Source organism: Equus caballus, chromosome 19 (assembly GCF_041296265.1).
Source record: "Equus caballus isolate H_3958 breed thoroughbred chromosome 19, TB-T2T, whole genome shotgun sequence".
Classification (NCBI taxonomy): domain Eukaryota; kingdom Metazoa; phylum Chordata; class Mammalia; order Perissodactyla; family Equidae; genus Equus; species Equus caballus.
In genome coordinates, this window is record NC_091702.1 from 60,986,870 (window position 1) to 61,011,575 (window position 24,706).

The 24,706-nt window shown below is 36.8% G+C and overlaps 1 protein-coding gene across 10 annotated transcripts in view; it reads left to right on the top strand.

The window, feature by feature from the left end:
- The window catches only part of CBLB (Cbl proto-oncogene B), a 194,880-nt gene extending 170,563 nt beyond the window's left edge, over positions 1 to 24,317 (top strand). For 5 of the 10 annotated variants that reach the window (XM_023623831.2, XM_023623833.2, XM_070242886.1 and 2 more), the window contains 6 exons: positions 468 to 614; positions 3,661 to 3,758; positions 3,874 to 4,005; positions 6,595 to 6,735; positions 11,303 to 11,422; positions 20,579 to 24,317. In XM_023623831.2, the coding sequence (XP_023479599.2) occupies positions 468 to 614; positions 3,661 to 3,758; positions 3,874 to 4,005; positions 6,595 to 6,735; positions 11,303 to 11,422; positions 20,579 to 20,838 (898 nt within the window). In that variant the 3' untranslated portion in view covers positions 20,839 to 24,317. The remainder of the gene's footprint in view (positions 1 to 467; positions 615 to 3,660; positions 3,759 to 3,873; positions 4,006 to 6,594; positions 6,736 to 11,302; positions 11,423 to 20,578) is intronic. The other 5 variants (XM_023623832.2, XM_070242887.1, XM_070242888.1 and 2 more) reach the window with 1 other exon arrangement.
- Positions 24,318 to 24,706: the final 389 nt, after the last annotated feature.

The window sequence follows — 24,706 nt, forward strand, 5'->3', positions numbered from 1 at the left end:
GACCTTTCTATAAAGACTTCATTATTACGTAAAACTCCAGTGCATATATATATATATATATATATATTTATTTATTTATTTATTTATTTATCATCTTAATTTGCCCATTTAAGTTACATTGGAACAAAATAGTAATATTTTTAATAGCTTTGGTTTGAATAATTTTATGCGTTCTCTTGCTGCTCCAAGATCTTTTTATTTTTTTGACAGGTTACTAGTTTTCCTTAGTGTGCCATTTAAAATCATAAGTACGAAATTCTTTTATTCCATCAATAGAGTCTTCACAAAAGATTGAAACTCCTCTTCGTCTGTCTTTAGTATAAGAACAGTTCTTCTGATGTTACCCTGTAATTGGAAAATGACACAAGTGACAAAGTAGCTTCTTTGATTTTAGTCTGTGACGTCAGCCTTGCCTATTCTAAATTACAATGCTTAAGTTAGACTGGATTTGTTTTTTCCTCTGGTAGGTGTACTGGTCCATTAGCAAATTCGCTTTCAGAGAAAACAAGAGACCCAGCAGAAGAGGAGGATGAGGAGTACAAGGTTCCTTCATCCCACCCCGTTCCCCTGAACTCACAACCGTCTCACTGTCATAACCTGAAACCTTCTCTTAGGTAAGAAAATGCGCGGCTTTTTGTCACCTCACATCTGCATGAGCATTATCACTTGTGGTGGTTGTTTTTAGCAATGGAATCACATCTATTTAATTAAAATTCCTTGATTTCTTGCTCAAAGCCTCCTCTTCCTATACACTATTTTCTGCATTACTTTCAGACGGAACTAAAACATGGAGATTTCTCCTTAATCAGAAAGTCATTTCTCCAAATTAGTTGACTAGTGAGTCTAACGGAACATTTTGTGGCCCTTCTCCCCCCAAAAAACAAATTATACTCAATAAAACTGTGCTCTAGGTTACATACAGTGGTGATTGATTCAAGAATTTTCAGTAAGCTATTTTCAATGCATTTTATCAGTTCTGAACACATATGTCATGAAGAAAACTTAGTGCTTAGAAACCAAGGTATTATGCCACCCTTCCTTAGGATTTTTCTTCATGCTGTAAAGACCAGTGTAATTTATATTCATTTCCCTTCTTGATATGCTACCTCCTCCTATTCAGATCTTGAAGAAAGAAGTAAAAACAAAAACCTAAAATTGTTTTAAGTGTTTCTCATCACGTACTGTTTTACTTTTCCTTGGATCAGATAAGAATCTGAGAAATAGTGTTTTCTTTTCTTTTCTTCCTGACAATTTGTTTATCCTCACTATAATGGCGATATCCTTGGTCTCTGAAGTGCCTGCCCCATTGAGGTATATAGGAGTTATTAAAAATGAGTGTTGTGTATTGAAATATTAGTTGTCTTTAAGTAGAAGGGTGATTCTGCATTTATATAATTGAATTAGTAAATTGTAACCGAATATTTTTCTGTTTATTTTTTTTAATCTGACATATATGAGGTACTCAGTAAGTCCAGTCTCAGCTTCTGAACTTTCTGAGCTCCAGTTTCCTTTGTATAACAACATCTCTGGAGCTGTGCTCGGCACACAGACTAGTGCTCAACCACAGCTGGTGGCCTGGCCTTCCTGCCTCCCAGTATCTCTTGGTTGACAGGAGGATAGGAGAGCACTGAGCACTTCAGTCGTCTGTGTCATCTTTACTTAGTGTGCCACTTCCTTTTGAGGTCAAGTCAATCAACGGAAAGTGTTTTATGAGTGGAATGTTCTTTTCAGATGAAAACTATAAAAAATACTTTAAGGCCTTTCTTTGAGTATCGCAATGAGGTAGAAAATGCAATACTAGGAAAAGAGAGGTAGATCTTCATTTTAGCCAGAAATCTGTCTTAATGAGTGATCCTGGTTAGCATTATCAACACTGCAGAGTTATTAACCAGGATTGTTAACACTCTGCAGTCCAGGGCTTCATATTTCAAAGCAAGAATCAAAGCATTTCTCCCTAGTTGCTGGTGTTTAAGGCATTTGTTGATAAAATAGTATCATCGAGAAGGCAAATAACTGAGAGTCAATTTGTTATATCAGAAGAACCAATGTCTACTGCTCTGATTAGAGAAGAAAGTTATTCCTTGACATCGAATATAATTGTTACAACTTTCCGTTCCTTTGGCTTTTACAAATGTGTAGCAATTTTTAAAAACTGAGATAAGTTGGGCTTTTTTGGTCTCCTTTGGAGTCTCATTTTTTTCCTTGGTGGAGAAGTGAGAGAGATAATTTTAATACTTTAAATTTTATTTGTCATATCATACAGGATGAGATTTTTAGTGGCAGGCCTCCCAACTCCTGAAAGTAAATTTGAATTATGACCACCATTACCATCTTTCTGCTGTTATAGAGAAGTAATAAATGTTGATAATCCCTAAATTTAATTGGAGTGAATTTTTTGTCTAATTTGTTCTTGAAAAGTGATGGATGAGGTATCTTCTGTGTCCTCTACAAAGCACTCTTTAAGCTTAAACACTTCCTTCCTTCTGGTTTTGTTTTTTTTGCCCCTGTGGAACATCAGGAGAAGTAAATTGCCAGTATGTGGAAAAGTTAAACAGTAGGTAAATAATTAAATTCGGTTTCAGTAAAAATCTATCAGTATTATGAAAATTCAGTACATGGTAAATCTTTTTAAATGAACCATCTCTGGCCCCTTAAAGAGACGAGGCCACCAGAGAGAATGGAAATGAATTTCCAATGCAGCACACTTGCATTGACTATTCAAATATCCAGTCTCCTCCATTGTTTGTGTACTTTTACTTTGCCCCAAGAATTCAGAGTAAATCAGAGAAAAGTAAAATATGAACTCTGCTTTCTATCGCTCTTTGTGAGCAAAATGGTGTGGTGAGCAGAGAGCTCATTGTTTCCTGGCTGTGTCCTGAAGACAAAATGCACTCTGTGTCCTCTCTTCCTGCCACTGTCTTCCCATGCCCCAGTTTTGTTCATTGTGGTTCATAGTATGACTCCAAAGTATTCATACCAGCAACAAAAATACTTATTAGTGAGTATTATCCTTTACAGACACCAGATTGAAATATTTGTCATGTACCCAAGGCCTTTGCTAAAGTCGTTTTTTTACAGTTGTCAGAAGTGCCAGAGTTTTCTTCACGGCAGCAGTGAAATTATACCTAGACTCTAGGTCTTTGAATATGCCCGTCAGAATTTTAATAAATTACTTAGCGTTTAATGATTCTCCTTTGATGGCCTCTAGTTTATTATAAGGAAAGCTTAAATTAGAGAAATAAAAATATGTTAAATACCATCAGCAAATAATGAAGCCATTGGGACTATGTATTTTTTACTTTATTACATTTTTTTTTTCCGAAAACTTGACAAAGTATTATTGAACTCTTGCAAAACAATGTGTGAATTTCGCAGATATGTTTAGGGTATCAACAATATTTGTGGCCCTTGGAATTCTTGGTTTCGCTTTAAAAAAAAAAAAGAGGCACTGTCTTCCATGGAATATTTACTTCTGTAAAAGTATTTGAGTAAGAGTATCTAGATAATATTACTTGTACTTTTTGCAGAAAAGGAAATTAATTATATTTATTTTCAAATTTTATTATATGAACAGAGTTGCTAGTTCGCATCACCCACCGCCTGAATTTTAAACGGAGAGTAATTCTCCTTATGATTTTTGTCCTTTGATCTGTGCTTTAGGTCTTGTGACAATGGTCATTGTATATTGAATGGAACACATGGTACATCTTCAGAGATGAAGAAATCAAACATCCCTGAGTTAGGCATCTATTTAAAGGGTATGTATGCAACGTATTCTTTTTATGTTCTACATCTTAATGGTCAGAATTTAAAGGCAAATTTTCATCCCATTGTTGTACTGAAAATACATTAAGATTTTGTGTTATCCTCTAGGAGATGTTTTTGATTCAGCCTCTGATCCAGTGCCATTACCACCTGCCAGGCCTCCAACTCGCGACAGTCCAAAGCATGGTTCTTCACTCAACAGGACGCCCTCTGATTATGATCTTCTCATCCCTCCATTAGGTTGAAACCTTTAAAAAATTTTCAAACAAGCCACCCTGTCTCTTCTTTCCGTTAATATCTGAATTATCAGAATTCAGATTTCAGTGTAACGCAGACTCACAGGGTTGTGAATTCATCTGAATTAGAATGGATTCTCCACGTGTTGCTGGCTCTCAAGTTCATGTGACCATTATTCCATTTAGATGATTGAAGCAATAATGTAAATAGCTGGGCATCAGTCAGTGTTTTATCAAGTCATATTCTTCATGTACTAAATGCAGTCTATAAAACCTGTGGGAGTATTGTTCCTTCTCCCAGGTGCTTTTCTTATAGTAGATTTCAAGTGTTATCTAAGATTTTAAGTACAGTTCTTAATGAATGTGTACTTACTTTTTCTTTCAGCATAAAATGACCCATTTCCACTAAGCTAATTACATTATGGAAAATTATATATTTTATTGTCGAGAGCTGAGAATAAACTCTGTCTTATAATCATTGCAACTACAACACACCCAAAGAATCTCAATTTCTTTGTTTCCAATTTTAATATGAAGTACTGTAACGTGTGTTTGTGTGTGTACACGTGAAGGTACACCCAGGTGTGTATGTTACAGGTGGCTGGTGCAGGTGTCTGTGTTTATTTCATTAATTTTAAGTAGGAAGCTTCTCACCTTATTTTTAAAGGAAGACAGTGAGAACTTCCTCGCACCTTAAGGCTTCGCAATAACAAGTCACCCTAATGTGAAATAATGTATGATGAAAGTCCATTTGTTAGTTTATCGGAATTGGTTACTAGGCTCCTAGAAGTATGAAATGAACCTTTCGATGTTTTCCACAAACGCCATCGACCAGTGTTTCCAGCATATAACTGCAATGTCTTTTGCTCCTGTTCTTTCTGTAGTTCAGTGCTTTATTCTCACCTCCATGAATTACAGGAGCCCACTAACTTCCTTCTTTATCTCCAGTCTTTTTCTCCCTTCCACATCCTCTTATACGCTGGTTGTTGGCCTGTTCCCCAGGCTTCATGACCTAGATGAGCACGGTCCGGTAGAACTTTATGTGGTGATGTGAAGGATCAGTGTATTTACCTGTGCGACCGTGGAACTGAACTTTAGCTAATTGAAACTAGATAGCTATATGTGGATGGTGACTACCACACTGCACAGTACATATAATTGTTCCAACCTGTCTTCTTAACCCGGCCTTCCTCTAGCTCTTCATGTGCATCTCAAGCTTTACTTATACTAGTCACTTTGCCCAGAAGGCACCATCCTCGCATTTGATGAGGAAATGTTTTGAGCCCCTGAAATCCCAGGCCACCTTGTTCCTGGTGACACCTTGCTGAATGCCACTTTCTGCGTTTCCCTTCCCTTGTACAGGGCATAGCACTCTCTGTGGGACCTGTGGGCCATTCACTGGTGAATCATTTGTGAACTTTTCTTAGATCTCCTTGTGGAAGCTAAGCTCCTTGGTTCAGGCCCTGTGATTTTGATCTTCACGTTACCCATGTGCCTAGCCTGGTGCCTGACACTGAGGGGCTGAAAGAGGATTTGAATGAATAAAATAATGTAGCAGATAGCTGAAGGTTGGAATGATAACGAAGCTCACTCTTGCCTCCTGTACCTTCAAATATTTTAAGTTAGAAAAAGATTTGTGATCTTTGGAGAAAATATTTTGAATATTTTTTGCAAGGCAAGCTGGATGAATGGTAAAACCATTTTTTTAAATATACCTTTGTGTTTAAGTCAATAAACTTAAATGCATGTAAATTTTTATTAACTGTAATATGTAGGTGTTTGTTTATACTCTGTTTCATTCACAGATATTTGCGATCACTTACAAAAATACATACGCCGCAATTTTATTTTATTTTTTTAGAGTCAAGGGAAACTCTGAGTAGAATAGTAAGATGTAGCAGGGGAAAAATAAGTAGACATAAAAGCATGCTGTGATATTCTGTAGTTACTAAAGCTGGGAAATATGCAAATATAAGTGACTAGCTTTGGCACCACAAAAGGTAGTTCTATATTTAACTGTTTCTCTTTAGATCTGATAAGTAGACAAGTACCAGATTCCTACTGTAGGTGCATTTTCTATATGTTTTGACAATAAGATATATGGAACATTAGTTTAAATGAATTAAAATCCAGTGGAATAAACTTCAAAAGATAATCTGAAGTATTCTGTGACATTAAATATTTTGTGCATGGTGTGATTTTCTATTTAGAGGCAGTGAACTCTCATTGTTACACAAAGAATTCTATTTTAATGGTATGACCTATAATTTTTAGTGCATGCTTCCAGTGTCTTAATATAAAGATTGCAAGCGAATAAGAAGCTGTTTCATAACGTGCAATGCTTCTTTTTATTAGAAAGGCCTGGGAGATAGAAAAGTTGACACCTGCACATGTGTGTTTGTGTGTCTGTGTTTCTCTCCGAACACTCCCACAAAATAATTGGCTTCTGCTATCAAAGTCAGTGAACTGCTGGATAAACCCTGCAGGGGAAGTTCTTGATAAGCGGCAAGAGAAAGTCAGTCATTACTTTGGCTGATACTGTGTTTTGATTAATGAAGTTCTGCTGTTGATACTGACCTTTCTTCACGTGCAGGTGAAGATGCTTTCGATGCCCTCCCCCCGTCCCTCCCGCCTCCCCCACCTCCCGCAAGGCACAGTCTCGTCGAACATTCAAAACCTTCTGGCTCCAGTAGCCGACCATCCTCAGGACAGGAGCTTTTCCTTCTTCCTTCAGGTAGGAGAGAAAAGCCAAGGGAAACGTTTCACTTAAAGGAAAAATAGTTCTAACATCACACTGTCAAATATGTATTAATAATTCTTGGTTTCTAGCTCCCTAGCAGGAGAATCCGTGGGTGGGGCAACCGCAGTGGGCAGATTTGTTTGTCAATTAGTTGGTTTAATGCCAAAAAGATCACAAAAGTGGCAAAGCAAGAGGAATCAGAGAATTTGGAAGTGGTGCTATAGAGATGATCCAGTTCAAATAACACCCTTATGTCTCAGAAGGTGTCCCGAGAACCAGAGGGCTCTGTGATTGGGAGAGTGATGAGGACAAAATTTAGACTCTGTCTCTGGATTGTGAGTGCAGTATTTGTTTTCTATTAATAAGATTTTTCAATTTTACTAGATATGCCTTAGGATCATAATTTTATTCAAAAACATAATATTTTGGTAAATTGCGTTGTAACATTAATAGACAAATTTTTCTGAAATGTCTGCATTTTGTTTTGATACTGTTATTTTTAATATGTCAAGGTAACTACTAAAATTACTCATCTGCAAGGAAAAATTACTACATAGCTTTTTTTTTTTTTTTAACTCAAATGAGGAGTAGAAATAAGAATAAAGAGACATAGTAAGCCGTTCGCTCCCTCAGTCAGAAGAAAGAGTTCAGTTGTGTTGGATTTGCTGACAGGAACTGTTCCAGTCTGTCCTGTTGGTGACACTGTGACCTGTGCTCTGGAACGTGTGCTGTCTCCATTTGGTTTGGTTAAACACAGGCTGAAGATTTCCCTTATTAGCAACTGCTTTACATTTCTGTATGAGAGCAAATGTGCAGTGTTTAAAGAGTGCTTTGGCACCTGGATGCCTCCTTGAAAACTGGGACATCTTAGCTAAGATCATTCACCTTTAGCATTCATTTTTCTCAGGTTTTTTTTCACTTGGTTTGATAGCTTAGAAAGTGATTTGTGGATAAGATGCAAAAATTATAGACATATAATTGGAATACGTAGCTTCAGTTTCTAAAAGTAGTTTATTTTCAAGAAATAATTTTGATTTTAATTTTCATCAGTAAATATTGATTGAGTTGTCCCTGTGTCGCCCACTCTGCTGGATGCTCCCTGCCCTCGTGGAGCACAGGAACTCACTGGATGCTGCCAGCTGAGGAGGGTTGTCACCCTTCTGTTCCAAGCAGAAAGCACGGATAACTCTTGGGCTCTATTTGTATAGCAATCTAAGAACACTAACATTTTGCTATCTTTTTCACATACACTTATTCAGATCTTTGTCTTGTCATGAACTTTACCATTTTAATAAAATAAGCCATTCTGAATCTTAGTTGACTTAACCTTTCACAAGGTTGACTTCTGGATAATTTGTGGCCAGATTCCTACAATGTACCTATCACCTTTTATGTATGTGATTTAAGCCCCGTTAAATGGAAGCTTAATGCAGTGCCTTCTTTTACAATTAAGTCAAGTTTTCCAGGACCTGGAAACAAACATTTTACACAGGTACACACTTTTACCTGTTTTTATCGAAAGAACTAAGTGTAAAATGTTTTAATTCTTTATCATAATTCTGTTATTCATTGTGCTTTATGTAGAAGTCTTCATAAAAAGTCCTCTCAAGATTAAATATTTTAAAAAATTACTACTTCAAAATGAAAATGCCTCCTTTTGTCTAGATAAAACAAAAGTCGTATAAACTGTTCCAGAGAGTTTGCTCATTTGGGTTTTACTTGGCTGCCAGGACGCTTAGCAGCAGTTTTCCTTAGTCTGTGGTGTGGGGCTAACATGGACAGAACGGTGTCATTTGGACCTATTGCTCTCTTGACCTCTTTTTATACATAGAAGTATTCTAATTCCGTTCCCAATAGCATTGACATCCTTAATAATAAATACTTCAAAGAAAAAATGACAACTTTTTTCCTTTTCCAATCCTTCATGTCATTGATGTGACAAATTTCTAGTCCATTGCCAGATTCTTTATGAGATCCATTGAGACAACTGTTTCTCTTGTTTTAAACCACATGTGTTAGCTCTCCTCCTTTTCAAACGAAATATTTTTATTCTTGTTACATGTTTTAATCCTAAGTGTAGATATGAAATTTTACTTTAATTAGTTTTTAAAGAATTTATTTTTAAAAACTTTATTGCTTTCAGATTTTCCTTGTCAGGAGACAGTTGGTAATTATTGTACTCCATGTAGTAATTGTGTTGTATATAATATCTTTTCCCAACGAAGCGTGAATGCTTCCAACTTTACAAGTTTACACAGAAGCCTGGTTTACACTCTGCCTGACCAGTGGCAAACTTAGCATGAAGCAAGACAGAACATTACCATGGTTCAGAGTTGAACTACAGTGTAAAGAAGTATTTTTGCTATTTATAGTAATGTTTTTCGTGTCCCTAGTAACATTTTAAGTGAAATAGTTTATTGGAGCAATATCATACAGCTGTATATGTTGTGGTCTATGTATGACTCTGCGATGTATCCAGAATCTGATGTTTAGTCTTAGATAATAGTTGATTAGAAATAGCATAAGTATAGCTGACAAACCTCTGAATTACCCCAACGAAATAAAGCGTATGTATTATAAATGACAATTTTTCCTCTGACCTAATGTATCAGTGATGTTTTAGAATACACAAGAAGTGAGAGTAAATTTTATTGAGTATTTAAATCTAAATCTTTGGGAAATTTCTAAATTTATGGAGAAATCGCCATGATTGGTTCCTTTGGTTACTCTTCCAAATCAAAAGATTAACATTTTTTGCATGGAATTTGATTTATCTTCTCATTCCTTCCTAAAATGTTTCAGCAAAATTAATGAGGCTGAACCATTGACTCTTCAGATATTGAAAGCTCAAAATCTAAGGCTCATTTTAATCTTGAAATTAATGAAAGCAAGTTAAATAGCCTTGCTTAGGCCAAAAAGTTGCCAGCAAAGCTGAGGATAATTATTGTACTCCAATAGGGGAAAATAATCAATGACTTCAACTCTTGCCTTCCACTGTCTAGTCAAAAATTAGTATAGGCATGGATTTACTTCTTAAATAACGAAATTCTTACATATTCTTAAGGTCAAACTAAATGGAAGTTAAAATAATGAAATATAATCAGATCTTTAATATTTGCAGTTTTAGGTTTATGTTAGCAGTTCAAATTTCACTGATTTTGAATTTATGAAAAATCTGAATCTGTCTAGGTTTATTTTTGTCATTTAAAAGTAGATATTGGGGCTGGCCTGGTGGCACAGTGGTCAAGTTCACTCATTCTGCTTCAGCGGCCCGTGGTTCTCCAGTTTGGATCCCGGGTGCAGACCTACGCACCGTTTGTCAAGCCATGCAGTGGCAGGTGTCACACATAAAGTAGAGGAAGATGGGCATGGATGTTAGCTCAGGGCCAGTCTTCCTCAGCAAAAAGAGGAGGATTGGTAGCAGATGTTAGCTCAGGGCTAATCTTCCTCAAAAAAAAAAAAAGAAAGAAAAGTAGATATTAAGTGCAAGCTATTTGCCAAGCAATGTGCTTGGTACTGTGTTGTGATAAGAGACATAATTCAAACATGACGAGAAAGAGAGTCCCTGCCTTCAGAAGAACATAGGCTGCCTTTGGAGACACTGGCAGACGTAATGTAGAACAATGTGAGAGAGGAGAAGAGAGGAGCCTGAGATGGAAGTGGTGGCACATAAATGACCATGAACCAGAGACTGCAGAGATAAAGTTCATCTGCTCATCAGGGGACCAGTTCTGTAGATTTAAACCCATTTTCTACTAATTTTAAACCCGTTAGGTTTATGGTCCTAATGACTTAATATAGTGGCACTGACAAAATCTTTTTTCTGCCTTTAGTTCCAGTTAATAAATATCACTAGGAGTGTTAAAATAGTTTTTGTCTACAATTCATATTTTTCACTATTTTAGATTCCCCTCTTTTGAGTGCCAAATGGTTAAAAAATATCACTTTTTATTGTATATTCAAACCTTAATCTTTATAATGGCACAGTTTTTAACAAGTGAATTTACTATTCTATTCAGTGAGCCAATTAACAATGATTTTTAGCACGTGATGCCCAATGTAATATTATCTTATAAAGCGCCTTATATGTACAGGAAATTTCACATATGTGAATTCATTTAATCCTCACAAATTCCAAATGTCAGGACCGTTTTAGAGATGATGTCTGCCTACCACTTGGAGAGATCAAGTGATTTGATACCTCTTACAGGCAAAATCCAAAACCCATTTTTTTCTTTTATTTTAGAACAGTTTCTGTTCATTGTACAAGACAGATTGGGAGAGAAAATAAAAATTAGAAGCAGATTCTATCAACAAATTTACAATAAGTAAGAGATCTGAAAAATAAAAATATAAAATCAGTAGTCCGTATCACCTAGGAATGAATGAGAAGAGCATGTTTGAGCAAGTGATGAATAAATTAGAAAATGGCTAATAGTCATCTGTTTTCTAATTTATTTTTTAAAAAATGTGATCCTTATAGAGAAGTTCTAGAATTTTTTTTCTTCAGCCAGTTGGCAGAGATCATCGTTTTAATTTGAAAATTATTTTTATTTTTAAGATCCCTTTTTTGATTCTGCAAGCAACCAAGTTCCTTTGCCTCCTGCCAGGAGATTACCAGGCGAAAATGTCAAATCCAACAGAACGTCGCAGGACTATGATCAGCTTCCTTCATCTGCAGGTGAGTTGGCTAATAATAGTAATAATAAAACCTTATGTTTGCAGAGCACTTTTTGCCTTTCAGGGCACCATTTCATTATGTAACTTAATGAGCACCGCCAGCCTAAGGAAGTATTTTTATTGCCTGTGCATTTTGCTTATAAAGCTTGAATTATGAGAGGACTACCTACAAAATTGCCTCATGGAAGAGAAAAAATCAGGCCTTAATACCATCTTTGATCAGTTAGTCAAGCACGTTCTCTGATTAGAAATCTGTTCATTCTCTAACTTTTGTTTTGCCTTATTAGATATGAGAAATCTCTTTGTACATTGAAATGCTGAATTCTCTTATTTCTCCATTAAAGGAAGAAATCTCTTCAGAATTAATATTAGCACCAAACTATTAATTTTCATCGCTTATTTATGGCTCCTGTGCAGTGCTCCACTGCCAGCCATTGGGTAGAAGGAAGTCTCATTTTAGGAAATACAAGTCTTACTCATAGCCATGAATTATGAAATGCTGCGTCTCTGCCTCTTCCAGAGCCCTCCTGGAGACCCTGTCTAAAACAGTCCCCATCTTCCACAGTCACTCTCTGTCCCCTTCTTGTGCCTTATTTTTCTTCGTAGAACCTGTCACAGCCTGAAATGTCGCTCATTTTCTTTGCTTGACTGTTGTTTGTCCATCTCCTCTGTTAGAGTATTAATGCTTTGAAGATAGGAGCGTGTTTGGTTCACTGCTGTGTCCCCGAGTGTCCAGAAGACTGCCTGGCACATGTTTCGTGGGTGGGTGGATGAGTAGAAGGAAGGGTAACTGATGTCTATGTTATGGTGAACACACACATACGTTTCGAGCAATATGAACAATATTGTTGTCTCATAGTTGTGAATAGCCGAAGTTTTTCCTATGTGGATTTTTGTCCAATTTCAAGAGTTTTATTTTCTGTTTTTAAGCTCAAACCGAGTCACAGAAGACTTAGTAGTGATAGCCACACATTCTGTAACTTCTGAATCAAGATCATTAATGAGCTGCTTTGAGAATCATCAGCATGGTAGTTCTTATGTACGTGACGACATGCGTGGGAGATGCAGAATCCCTCTAGAGTTTTATAAGTTCTCACGTTTGAATATAACTCAAGAAAGCATAGAAGATGTTATTAAAGTTTTCAAATTTTGATCCATGATCTCTTACCAATATACCTCTTGTCATTTCAAGATTTCAGATATAGCCACGTGTAGGCATTGAAACACTGTAGTTCTAGTCCAAAGGGTAGATTTCCAGATCAATGGAAAAATGTGAAAGTCAAGAAGAAGGGGAGATGATATCTGACAGCCTCTGTGTAAGAGAAGGAAGCAAATCCCTGAAGGAAGTAACGTTGAGATACAACTTTGAGGAAGGTAGCATGAGTAGTGTAAGATAACATAGTCAGTACCACCAACTCTGGAGTAAAAGAAACATAGACTCAGGTTATGGGAAGAGTTGGGACCAAAACACTATTTTCACAGCTCCTCTGCAGTTTGTTCTGTAATCTGTGGGTTGTAGAGCCCAGAGGAACATCATGCGTATATATGATTTCAAGTGGTAGGAATTCTGATTAGCATTGCACTGGAAATTTCAAGGAAGAACTTTGACTCACGTACCTTGTTGAAATATCCCCAAAGAGGCATTTACCAGAAGCCTGAACTGGCTTCTACCTGAGTGCTAAAATCGTCTTGATTGTTACCCTGAGAGCCTCAGCTGCCTGTGACATCAAATATTTCACCCTTCTCCCTGAACTCTCTTTACAAACACAGTCCAATCACAGAAAATAAGATACTTTCTTATCCAACAAGATGTGTGCTCACATGCAGTTTGCAGGGCTTCCATGCTGTCTATGAGTTTAGTTCATCCCAGCAGGGGACTGGGATAGCCTTCTTGGTTAGGTCTTTGCATCAAAAACCTCAGACGGAGTGCTCTGTGCCTTTAGGACTCTAATAACCCTTACTAGGCAATAACATGTTTTTAATAAGACATTTTTAAGATGACCATTGAGCAAATATAATTGCTGCACCTTAGAAATTCAATTTCTCTTATCTTTTATGGTGGCTAAATAATTGATGGTGACTTTTTTATGTATAAGCTTTCTGTGAATAGAATATTTCTAAAGAATTCAAAAATATAATTTCATTGGTTTAAAGTATCTTGCTTATCCTCTTATCTAAAAAAGACCTGTGCATGTATATGTATGTAGCATATACAAAGAGCCTTCCAAATGTTTTATTCCTCCCCCAAAAATATTCTATAATTTCCTTAAAGTTTTTTAGATATAACAATTGATATTTAATGATATGAGTATGTCAGAATGATAATTAGAAATAAGTAGATTTTACAAGACTGTGTTAAATTCACATATAACTGTATATGTGGCAAACCTTTTTGCTAATAATCTGATTATTTCTTCACATGGGTATGTTATTCACATGGTGTTCAAATCTATACTAGCTTTGTGTGAGTTTTTACAAGTTCTCCAGTTTACTTTTCTCTTATGGTAAGATATAATGTGCTACAACTTGAATACCATTCTTTAATCACCCAGGGAATCTAACTTATAATAGAATAACAAAGTCATAATGACGACGTGTTTGTGCTCATGCTGCTGAAGGGCCAGCATTAGCCCTTGAGGAGATCTTTCATAGACTTAGTTTTTAGAGGGCAGTTCAAGGTGACACTCGAAAACAATGCTGGAATTTCCTCACATGACTCATATTATGTGTGTTTGTAGCTGGTAAAAGATCTAATTGCCGAGTACACCAACAAAATAAAAGCGGTCTCATTATAGAAGGAATTGGTTCCAATACTACTTGTCTTTTACTCATTGAAAGGAAGAGTGATGGAATGTTTAATCAATTTTATATTAAGACCAAATATTCTGTAGTTATCTCCATTAAGATCTCAATTGGAAATCATGGCTGCACTTCATACAAGGGTTCGAATTGTGTATTGTCATTAGTGATAAGTTTTATGATAAATTATGTGTTTTTAAGATTTTGTTTTGTTTTGTGTCTCAAAGGAATTTGCAATGTCATAGAGTTTTACCACAATTCAACAACCTGAAATGTTTTTCCTTACATATAGCTTCAGTTTTAAAGCTGTAGAACCTAGATTTTTTTTTTTTAACATATCTAATACAAAGGTAGTTCTTTTATGACCATTTTCTTTCTGGATGTATTCAAAAAGTTGTATGTTATAACTTCAGCTTTAACTATTATAATTACCTACCACAGTATATGTGAAGATATTTTATTCATTCGTAGTTAGGGAAAACTATGAAACATGTCCCTCTAAAAGTAGACAGTATATCTATAGTGGCAGCAATTCGAGTTTATTAAGTTCCAGAATTAATTGATTCAACTTATAGTAATAACAAAGTCATAATGATGATGTGTTTGAGATTTGTTTTATGCTTTGATCAGTGAAATTTATGTTTTTTCTTTTAATTCTCAGATATTGTTATAGTTGAGAGGATCAGTTGTCTAAGAATCTTGATATCCATCCCAAGTATTGTCACTGAATTACTAAATAACTTTAGAGATTATGTCTCAGATTGTACATAGTAATCATTTTTAAAACTTTTTAATAAGCACTTACTATGGGTCAGATTCTATGATGAGTACTTTAGATATAGATATACAGATTATATAGAGAAAGTTAATTTCACATATATAACATATATAATTTACATAGTTATACATATGAAATATATTTATATATTTTACATTGTACATTGATAATATATTGAATATTTTATATAAATGCATATTACATTATATGATTATATACAATATAAATTTTATATATAATATAGATATAGATGTAATTTTATTCCTCACGTCCAATCAGAAATAGGTAATTTAATGTCAATGTATAGAAGAGAGTAAGACACAACAAAGTTTAGTAATTTACCACAGCATCATAGCTAGTAAGTATCACTGTGACAGGATTTGACTCACTTCTGTCTTTCCTCAGTCAACTATGCACACACATATGTTTTTGTTCGCAAGGTTGCTGTTGTTATCTCACCAGTAGCTAAGCCAAAATTAAGTTTGAACAGTCACATGTGTCTATACCAGCAATCGCTAAACTGAACCCGGAGATGCCCAATGATGAGATCAAGTAGAGAGTAGCAAAGGAAGAGTGATGAGAGGATGGAGGAGGCGTTGGAGGGAGCCTGGCTCCACCAGGAATTTCAGAACCTGGATTCTGATCACTCCTCACGTGACCTTAGCAAGCCACTCACTGTAGGGTTTTTATGGTTTTTATACATTTTGTACCAGCAAAATCAGTCTTTGTTTCTCATCTTAGCTCCTCGAGCAGCTCAGAGCTGTGAAACCCCCAGAGGGGACCTGAGGCTATTTTTTTCCCTAATTGTGAAAGGGGTATACGTACACTGGAGAATAAAAAAGAATTACAGGAAAACAAGAAGAAAGAGAGTCATCCATCACCGTCCCATCAATAAGGAACATCGTTACCGTTGTGGAGGGCTTCCTTCCGATGTGCTGTCTGTGTGCGTTTGCACATAGTTGAGATCATAATATGTCGATTCTGCCTCAGTTCCATTTGATGTAGTATCATAAGTACCTTATCACATCATTACATTTTCAAGTAAATGTTATTTTCAGTTATTGTATGACAGTCCATCATTTGTATGTGCTGTCAAACACTAATATTTTAAAACTCTAACAAACTCTAACTTTATATGCATGAAAACTAACACATTAAATCCCTTTTCTTTTGTCTAGAAATCTAGAAACTCGGTGTGATTGTTGTTGTTAAATAAGCCTTAATATAACAGAAATAGAAAATAGGAAAATTTGTTCATCAATATGATGATATTTCCTGGACCAAAGAAAATCCCCCCAAAGTTTAGATGCTGAGGGAAGTAAGAAGGACCTCTTACAGTAAAGCCGCTGGCGGCCACTGAGGGGAGCACCATCCACTCCTGTGGATGGAGGCGCACAGCACGTGTTCACTTTTTCTTTTTAATTATAGTCTGCCTAAGGGCCTTTTAGAACTTCTGTCACTAGTGTCTCCTGCCCCCCTGCAACAATGAAAGTGTAAGGGTGCAGATATACTTTCTATCTCTAGTTCATGGCCCTTTGGAGAGCCATGAACCCTTGTAGCATCTACGATTTTCGTGGTGGTGGTGGTGGTGGTTGTGCTGTTCACTCCAGAACGGGCAGTGTGGAGTAGAGGTTACAAGCATGGACTCTGAAGCCACGCTGCCTGCAGTCAAAGCCTGGCTGTACTCTTTATGAGCTGTGCAAGCCTGGGTAAGCTGCTTACCCTCCCTGAGCCTTAATTCTCCTTACATGAAATAGAGAACACTTAGCTCTTAGAGCAGATGTGAGGATTAAATGAGCTAACAGATAGAAAACAGAACAGTGCCTGGCCCATAGGGAGGGTGTGTAAGTGTTGCTGTTATCACACAAACCAGTGATTGAATTGAGCTAGCATTTGATCCCCTTTAGTGCAACCCGCAAGGCTAGACCGGGGCATACAGACTGGAGGCCCAGTGGCCGCTGGATCCACTCTATTATCTCTTTCTTTTGCTGGCACAAAATTAATATAGATAGATAGATACATACATAGATATATGTATAGATATATTTAAATGTGAATTAAATACCTTTAGATGGCACTCCAGTTCTAACCAACTTTTTTTTTTCTTTTTTTACCTTTTGACCCACTTCATCCCGTTCCCTCAACCTCACTCCCCAGCCTCTGACAACCACCAATCTGTTCTCTCTATCTATGAGCTGGGTTGTTTTCTTTTTTAGATTCCACATATAAGAGAGATCATATGGTATTTGTCTTTCTCTATCTGACTTATGTCACTTAGCATAATGCCCTTGACCTCCATCCATGTTGTCACAAATGGCTAGATCTCATTCTTTTTTATGGCTGAATAATATTCCATTGTACATACATATCACAGTTTCTTTATCCATCCACCCATTGATGCACACATAGGTTGTTTCCATGTCTTGTCTGTTCTAAGTAATGCTGCAGTGAAGAATGGGAAGAATCTTTTCAAGTTAGTGTTTCCCTTTTCTTCAGGTAAAGACCCAGAAGTGAAATTGCTACATCATTTGCTAGTTCTGTTTTTAATTTTTCAAGGAATTTCTATTCAGTTTTCTATAGTGGCTGCACCAATTTAAATTCCCACCAGCAGTGCACAAGGGTTCCCTTTCTCCAAATCCTCACCAACACTTGTTATTTCATGTCTTTTTGATAACAGCCATCCTAACAGGTTATGTCTCATTACAGTTTTGATTTGCATTTCCCTGATGATTAATGATGTTGAGCATCTTTTCATGTGCCTGTTGGCCATCTGTATATCTTCTTTGGAAAAATGTCTATTCAGATCTTCTGCCCATTTTTTAATCTAAGTTATATGAGTTTTTTTATGTATTTTGGATATTAACCCCTTATCAGCTATATGATTTGCAAATATTTTCTCCCATTTGGTAGGCTGCCTTTTTATTTTGTTGAAGATTTCCTTTGCTGTGCAGATGCTTTTAGTTTGATGTAGTCCCACTTGTTTATTTTTGCTTTTACTTTTGATGTCAGATTCAAAAGATCATCACCGAGACCTGTGTCAAGGAGCTTCCTGCCTATGTTTTCTTCTAGGAGTTTTATGGTTTCAGATCTTACATTCAAGTTTTTAATCCATTTTGAATTAATTTTTGTGTATGGTGTAAGATAGAGGTCCATTGCATTCTTTTGCATGTGGCTGTCCAGCTTTTCCAACACCATTAATTAAACAGACTGTCCTTTCCCCACTGTATATTCTTGGCTTCTTTGTTGTAAATTACTTTACCATATATGTGTGGGTTTATTTCTAGGCTCTCTATTCTGTTTCCTTGATCTGTGTGTCCTTTGGTATGCCAATACCATACTGTTTTAATTAGTATAGCTTTATTTTAGAGTTTGAAATCAGGGAACACGATGCCTCCAGCTTTGTTCTTCTTTCTCAAGATTGCTCTGGCCAGTATGAATTGTAGCAGCCTCACAGAGTAGATAGGTTTCTTGGAGTTTTTTCCTGGTGACAGGTGCCATCTTTTTTAGTGTCATCTACCAAGATCAAAAATACTTATGTTTATTAAATCTAAAAGTTCTACATCTAAGACTTCTTTGCCAATTACGCTATTACATGTGCCTCCAGCTGCCATAGTCTCCTTCCCACTCAAGTAGTATACATAGCTGTTCTTTTTAAAGATGGTTGACATTCATGTGCCCTTCTTAGTATTTTGGACAGAAACAAAATAATATTAGAAAAACTCTTAGAAAATTACCAGGAGAATGCAAGAAATTTAGACTTGTATTTAAGTCTAGGTACTTTTCTCACTTAATAGTAAATCAGGACAGACAAGATTTCAATGTATAAATTCTGTGGTAATTGACTAGAGTAAAGGAAAGCTTGCTAGAATTTCTAATGTGTTTTGGAAATGATTAGAAGCAAAGTATAATTTATTGTCCATCTCTGCATGATATAATGGAAATACTTAATAGAAAAATAAATGGAACCTCAAAACAGTAAGAAATGTAATTTAGCAGACCATAATAATTTGAGATGTTTAGGTACAGATGCAAGAAACAGTACAGACTTTAGCAAGAAACAGAAATTAATGTGCGTTCTTGTATATAAGCATAATTTAATAAGCTTTATCTACAGCTATAATATTTTTTTCAAACTGGACATTATCCTAGAAGAAAGGAAAAATTAAAAATAGAACTATCATCCAATTTGGGGTGGAGCCAAATATTTTCATCCTCAAGGCTTTTATTTTGTGTTTGTTATATTGATACTGCCAGAATTGTGAACAGGATGTTGTTTTTTACAAGTTACCTCCTCATAGAAAAATATCATACTTAGGGAAAAAATAATAAAATAATAGTTTTTTATGATTTAGATTTGATTGTTATTGAAAATATCAACTTACAATATCTCCTGAAGCCATTGGGAAAGTTGGCAAGGCAGCAGAGACCAGGAGGGGCAGGGTGGGGACAAGAGTCACCAGGCAGTTGGCTTCTAGCCTCACTTCCTCATTTACTTACCTGTGTCCTTAGATGTATCATTTGTCAGTGTTCTAAGAAGAAAGATATTAAATAAGTGTTGATATCTGCCTAGTCTTAAATCCATAAATGTTTCATGGCACAAATTTGACAGTTTTTATTTTAACGTTTTTTTAAAATGGAGGCTCTTGAAGTAAAGCACCAAACGTAGAATCGTGGAAATCGGCGATAAAAAGTACCCTCTCAAGTTACCAGCCCATACCCTGGTGATCTGTGTGGGGTGATGGCCTGTAATTAATTTTCTTTCCTCTTAATAAGATTATTCATGGGCACGAGTGTCGTTTGGTTTAACTTTAAGACACTGTCATCAGGGGACTGACCTGGAAGCTAGCTCTCCACTGCTCGCGTTTCTGCTGGCTTTGCTGTTTCTCAGGCAGAACTTCCTACACTGGGATCTGGATAAAGCATTTGAACAAAGCACGGAGGTTATTTCTGTTCAACCTACTAACGTGAGACTATAGACATCTACTCTATTCCTCCCCGTTCCGCCCCACCCCCGCATCGGAATAAGGCATCACTTTCTAGCGTTATTAACCTGAAAAATCAGACAGGCAGAGACACTACAAAGCCTATGTCTCAGAGCACTTCTGCTGTGACGAGGGCGGGATGGAGCGCCCTGTGGGGATGTTCTGCCCCGATGTCTACGAGCTTGTAATAGAGTTTCTTCCTCTGGTGGAAACTACCCAAGAAAGTTCCTCCGCCACAGCAGAGGAGGAGGAGCTGTATTACCAAACTGAGTGGAAGCCTTTCTTCTTCAGACAATTGTTCTTATTTTTTTTCCTTTTGTATCTCTTTTATTTCATGTGGTTTGAAGAATAATATGTGGAATTGGGAATAAATGTGTGTTAATTTCTAAGTTGAATTTCCAACACATTCTACTTCAGCTTTCTAATGTTTCAAAGGGGAACAATATAACTTACCCTCAATAGGATGTAAAAATGGAAAAAGTTTATTTGTAGAGGTAATGAAAAATAGTGTTTTCATATAAAATAATGAGACAATACTAATATGTTAAGTCTTTTCTTTATCTCATTCTTGAAACGATCTCTCTCTGAAAATCTACAGATGGTTCGCAAGCACCAGCCAGACCCCCTAAACCCCGGCCCCGCAGGACTGCACCGGAAGTTCACCACAGAAAACCCCATGGGCCTGAGGCTGCCTTGGAAAACGTCGATGCAAAAATTGCAAAACTCATGGGAGAGGGTTACGCCTTTGAAGAAGTGAAGAGAGCCTTAGAGATAGCCCAGAATAATGTCGAAGTGGCCCGGAGCATCCTCCGAGAATTTGCCTTCCCCCCTCCAGTCTCCCCACGTTTAAATCTATAGCAGCCAGGACTAAACACCAAAACATCGAGCAATCGATGAGTATTCCAGGAGTGTGGAAAGTATTCCAGAGGGGCGTCGCCGCCTCACGTGGCATCTGGAGAAGAGCGAGGCTTGGACGTCCTGCCTCGCCCGAAAGACAGCTGCGCGCTCAGGACGCCAGCGGCCGCGGCTTCCTCTTTTGCTAGCCATACTTTTAAATCAGGGTTGAACTGACAAAAATAATTTAAAGACGTTTACTTCCCTTCAACTTTGAATCTGTGAAATGCTTTTCCTTGTTTACAAGTTGGCGACGTTGCAGTTTGTTCTCGTTTTTAGTTTTGTTTTGGGTTTTTTGATACCTGTACTGTGTTCTTGCCGGACCCTTTGTAGCGTGGTCAGGTCTGCTGTAACAGTCCCACCCGTTCCTTCACCGTCCATGTCAGCAGCTAGTCACCTCTTCATTTTGGTCTCTCCCATCATATCCCCATCCCACCCCCACCAGGTCTAGTTCCATTTCTCTCATTTACAAGATGCTTTAAAAGTTCTGATTTTCGACTCATGAAACTAATGCAAAAAAAAAGTGTGTGGCCTTCACTACTGAGTCTTTTTTTGGAAACCATCGCTGTTGAGAGATGGAGAAAATCTGAATGTATAAAGCATTTTTTTTGTCAATGAATTGCCTTTTATAAGGGGTTTTCATATAATATAAAGGAGCTTCCCTTTTTAGTGTAAGTTTTGTGATTCTCAATCTTCCATATTCTCATCTCTGTCATCTCAGGCGTGTCACGACTCTGTAAAAATCTAAAATATTAGAAAGCAACTACTGCAGATATGGGAGAAATACACTTACACATGACAATGCCATACTGAAGTCATATGATGAGGTCCCTTGATATTTATGCCCGCATTACTCTGAGGCATGCTGAATAAGAGGGCCAGCTCCCTGAAATATATTAATAATTTGCAGATAAAATTATGGTCATTCCTTCCCCGAAGTGGAATAGAGTTCATTTCCTGTTTGACTTATTACACTCTGGTACCTAACCGGCTTAGGAACCAGCTCCTATTTCAGTGGAAACGTTAACTCTTCGATGCACTGTTAAGTGCTGATGCTACTGTGGCAATGTGTTTTGCAAAGTCCTTAGTCATCTTCTCTCTGCAATCAAATTAGAGTTCATATCTAACTTGTAGACTCTCTCATTCATTGCTCCACATTGCTCCATCCAGTCAGGTGAAAGAAATTAATAGAGTTTTGCCTTTTTTGCAAAATGGTGGTTGGTTCTTCAGAAACCGTGTTATTACCTTTCGTAAATCTACAAATATTTATTGAGCATTTATGATGTGCTCGGCGCTGTTAGGCACTGTATTTTTAAAGCACAAACTGTTGCAAGCTGATTCCAATATAATGTTTTCTGATTCTTTATCTGCATTTTCGATGGTAAGTCTTTCTGATGGACAAAGCCTAGAAGGTTCCCATCAGGGCTTCAGAATTTTCAGGCAGTTTGCTTTTATTTTTATTTCCTAATGAGAAGTTAGTAGAGAAATGAAACAAAACCAGGTCTGTGTAAAATGCTTGAACCAACAGTAGGTTTTCTAAATATGGACTAATTGTGGGGTTGTGCCTGTTTCGGCCACTCCTTTCTTAGTTTCAAACACAGTGTGATGCCAAGAAATGCATCCGACAGCGAGCCTCTCTTCAGGAATTGACATGACCAGACATCTAGCAGACCCCGGGGGAGTGAATGCCATTCAAGACTGTCATCAGCCAGGGCGACCTGGGGAGGGGAGCTACTGCGTTCCTTTGCCAAGTGACAGTGGCCTTTCCTGACAGTTTGGCTGTCTTGATTGGGGGACTTGAGGAGTCACAGGCCTTGGGTAGTTTGTGCTCATGTTTTAATTTCTCCAGATGATTCTGAGCTGGTTAAGGTCCCTAGAGGGGAAGTTTCAATTTGCCTTAGTCCTTCCTGTGAGTACATACATATTCGAGTATAGCTTTTTACAATTTTTTAAAATCGTATCGGCTAATTCTCCATGACTTTGTGAACTCCATGTTCTGTCCTCATGATCTTTCACTTGTTTTCTCAGTTTCTGATGTCACATTGGAATAGCACTGTATATTTTGGCTTTTTTTGACTTGCTGATTACAGGTATAGTCTAAAAGCCAGAAGTTGCCACTTCATATTTATGATGTTCTTAATAGAGTAGGAAATGATGTAAAATTATGAATGTTAGAAAACTTAGTACATTCTCAAACAATTTTCAAGTAATATGGAAAATTTCCCGTGAGAATTAGAAAAAGACTGGTAACGACGTAGTAAATTTAGACCTGAAATGTTTTTAAAAATCTATTTTGCAAAGAAAACTAGCCTCCACCAAAATCTCTCTGCATCTTGTACTCAATAGCAACCATTAGTTTTGTCATGAAAAAGAATGAGTCAGAAAGTTGTACAGGATCAAATGGAAAGAAGGAAACTTTCTATCCAACACTGTCATGGAAACCCGTTGCTACCTATTACCTATGACTTACCAAACTCCAAAAAAAAATTTTTGAAGAAATAATTAATCCAAAATGCTTTTTTAATTATAAAAGTGACTACCTATTATTGGTTGTAAATGAAGCAGACTTAGTTGCACTGTGATCCAAAAAGGAGACATTCCTCCCATTTCTCCAGACTTGGTAATAAGATGATTTTTTAAGCCACTGTGCCATGTCCATAAAATTAAAACTTAGCATGGCCAACAGTAACCTGCTCTCCCCCACCCGGCAACATGTTCTGGGGGTGAAAGTACTGATCCTCAGTGATAGTCCAGTAAATTAATCTCCATAATCTCTTTTTTTCCCTTTCATGTAATATCCTGACCAATTGTCTAGAATCAGAGCAATGCTTTTGGTTGCCTTGAACCTCCCTCCACAGAGACGACCTGTAGCCCCTCTCCATCCGTTTCCCCTTGCCCACGTTGCAAAACGTCTTAATAATAGATCCCTAATGGCAACTTCAAAGGGCCCATTTGTTACTCAATGTTTCACACACAAGAACACTTGCAAAGATTTCTTCATAATGTGAATTTTTTGTTTTTCAGTTCCAGAAGCATTTCCTACAGTTTGGACATTACTTTTCCTCTCGGATTTTCAACTTGAAGCTTTAATTTGCACTGAATTGCCTAACCTGGTTAAAATTTTAATTTTTCCTCTTATTAAGCTGACAGATTTGGAAGCAAATTACAGTGTGTTTCAAAAATACAGGTACTACCTGTTGACCTGGAATTTTAGTGCTTCTGGGAGAAGTTTCCAGAAAAAGACAGCAATAGAGTGAAGGGTTTTCTTCCCAATTACTGTTTTATTTTTTTAAAGGCCTTTTTTAAACTTGTCTAATGTGGCAAATAGTTATGTGTTCAATTAATTTATATTTTATTCACCCTTTTTCAATTCTGGTTATTATGTAAACTCAAGTACTTTATCTGTTCTTTTAAGGTATTTTATAAAATGAATGTTAACAAAATGCAGAATTGGTATTTTGTCTTTCAAATGAGCACAAACATTTCTTTCAGAGCATTTCTATTTGGTGATTTTTCTTCTTGATTTTAAGCAAAAGACATCTGATTTAAAAGCTCACTGGACCAAGTGGTACAAAGTACCCATCCCAGAAGATTTTGCTATTAAATATCAAAACCATGTCATTTTAAGAATCCTACATAGATGAGCTACTCCCATGTCTTCGAACTGAAAGTCAAAGTTATACTAAGGTTCCAAGTAAGGAATGCCCGATCTGGGAAAGGCTTCAGGTCCTCGGCTGACATAGCATATAGTCGATCATTCCTAATCAACAAGGAATCTGTTCTCTAAATTCTTGATTTTTCTAACCATTTGTTACTCCCAGAATATAGTGAA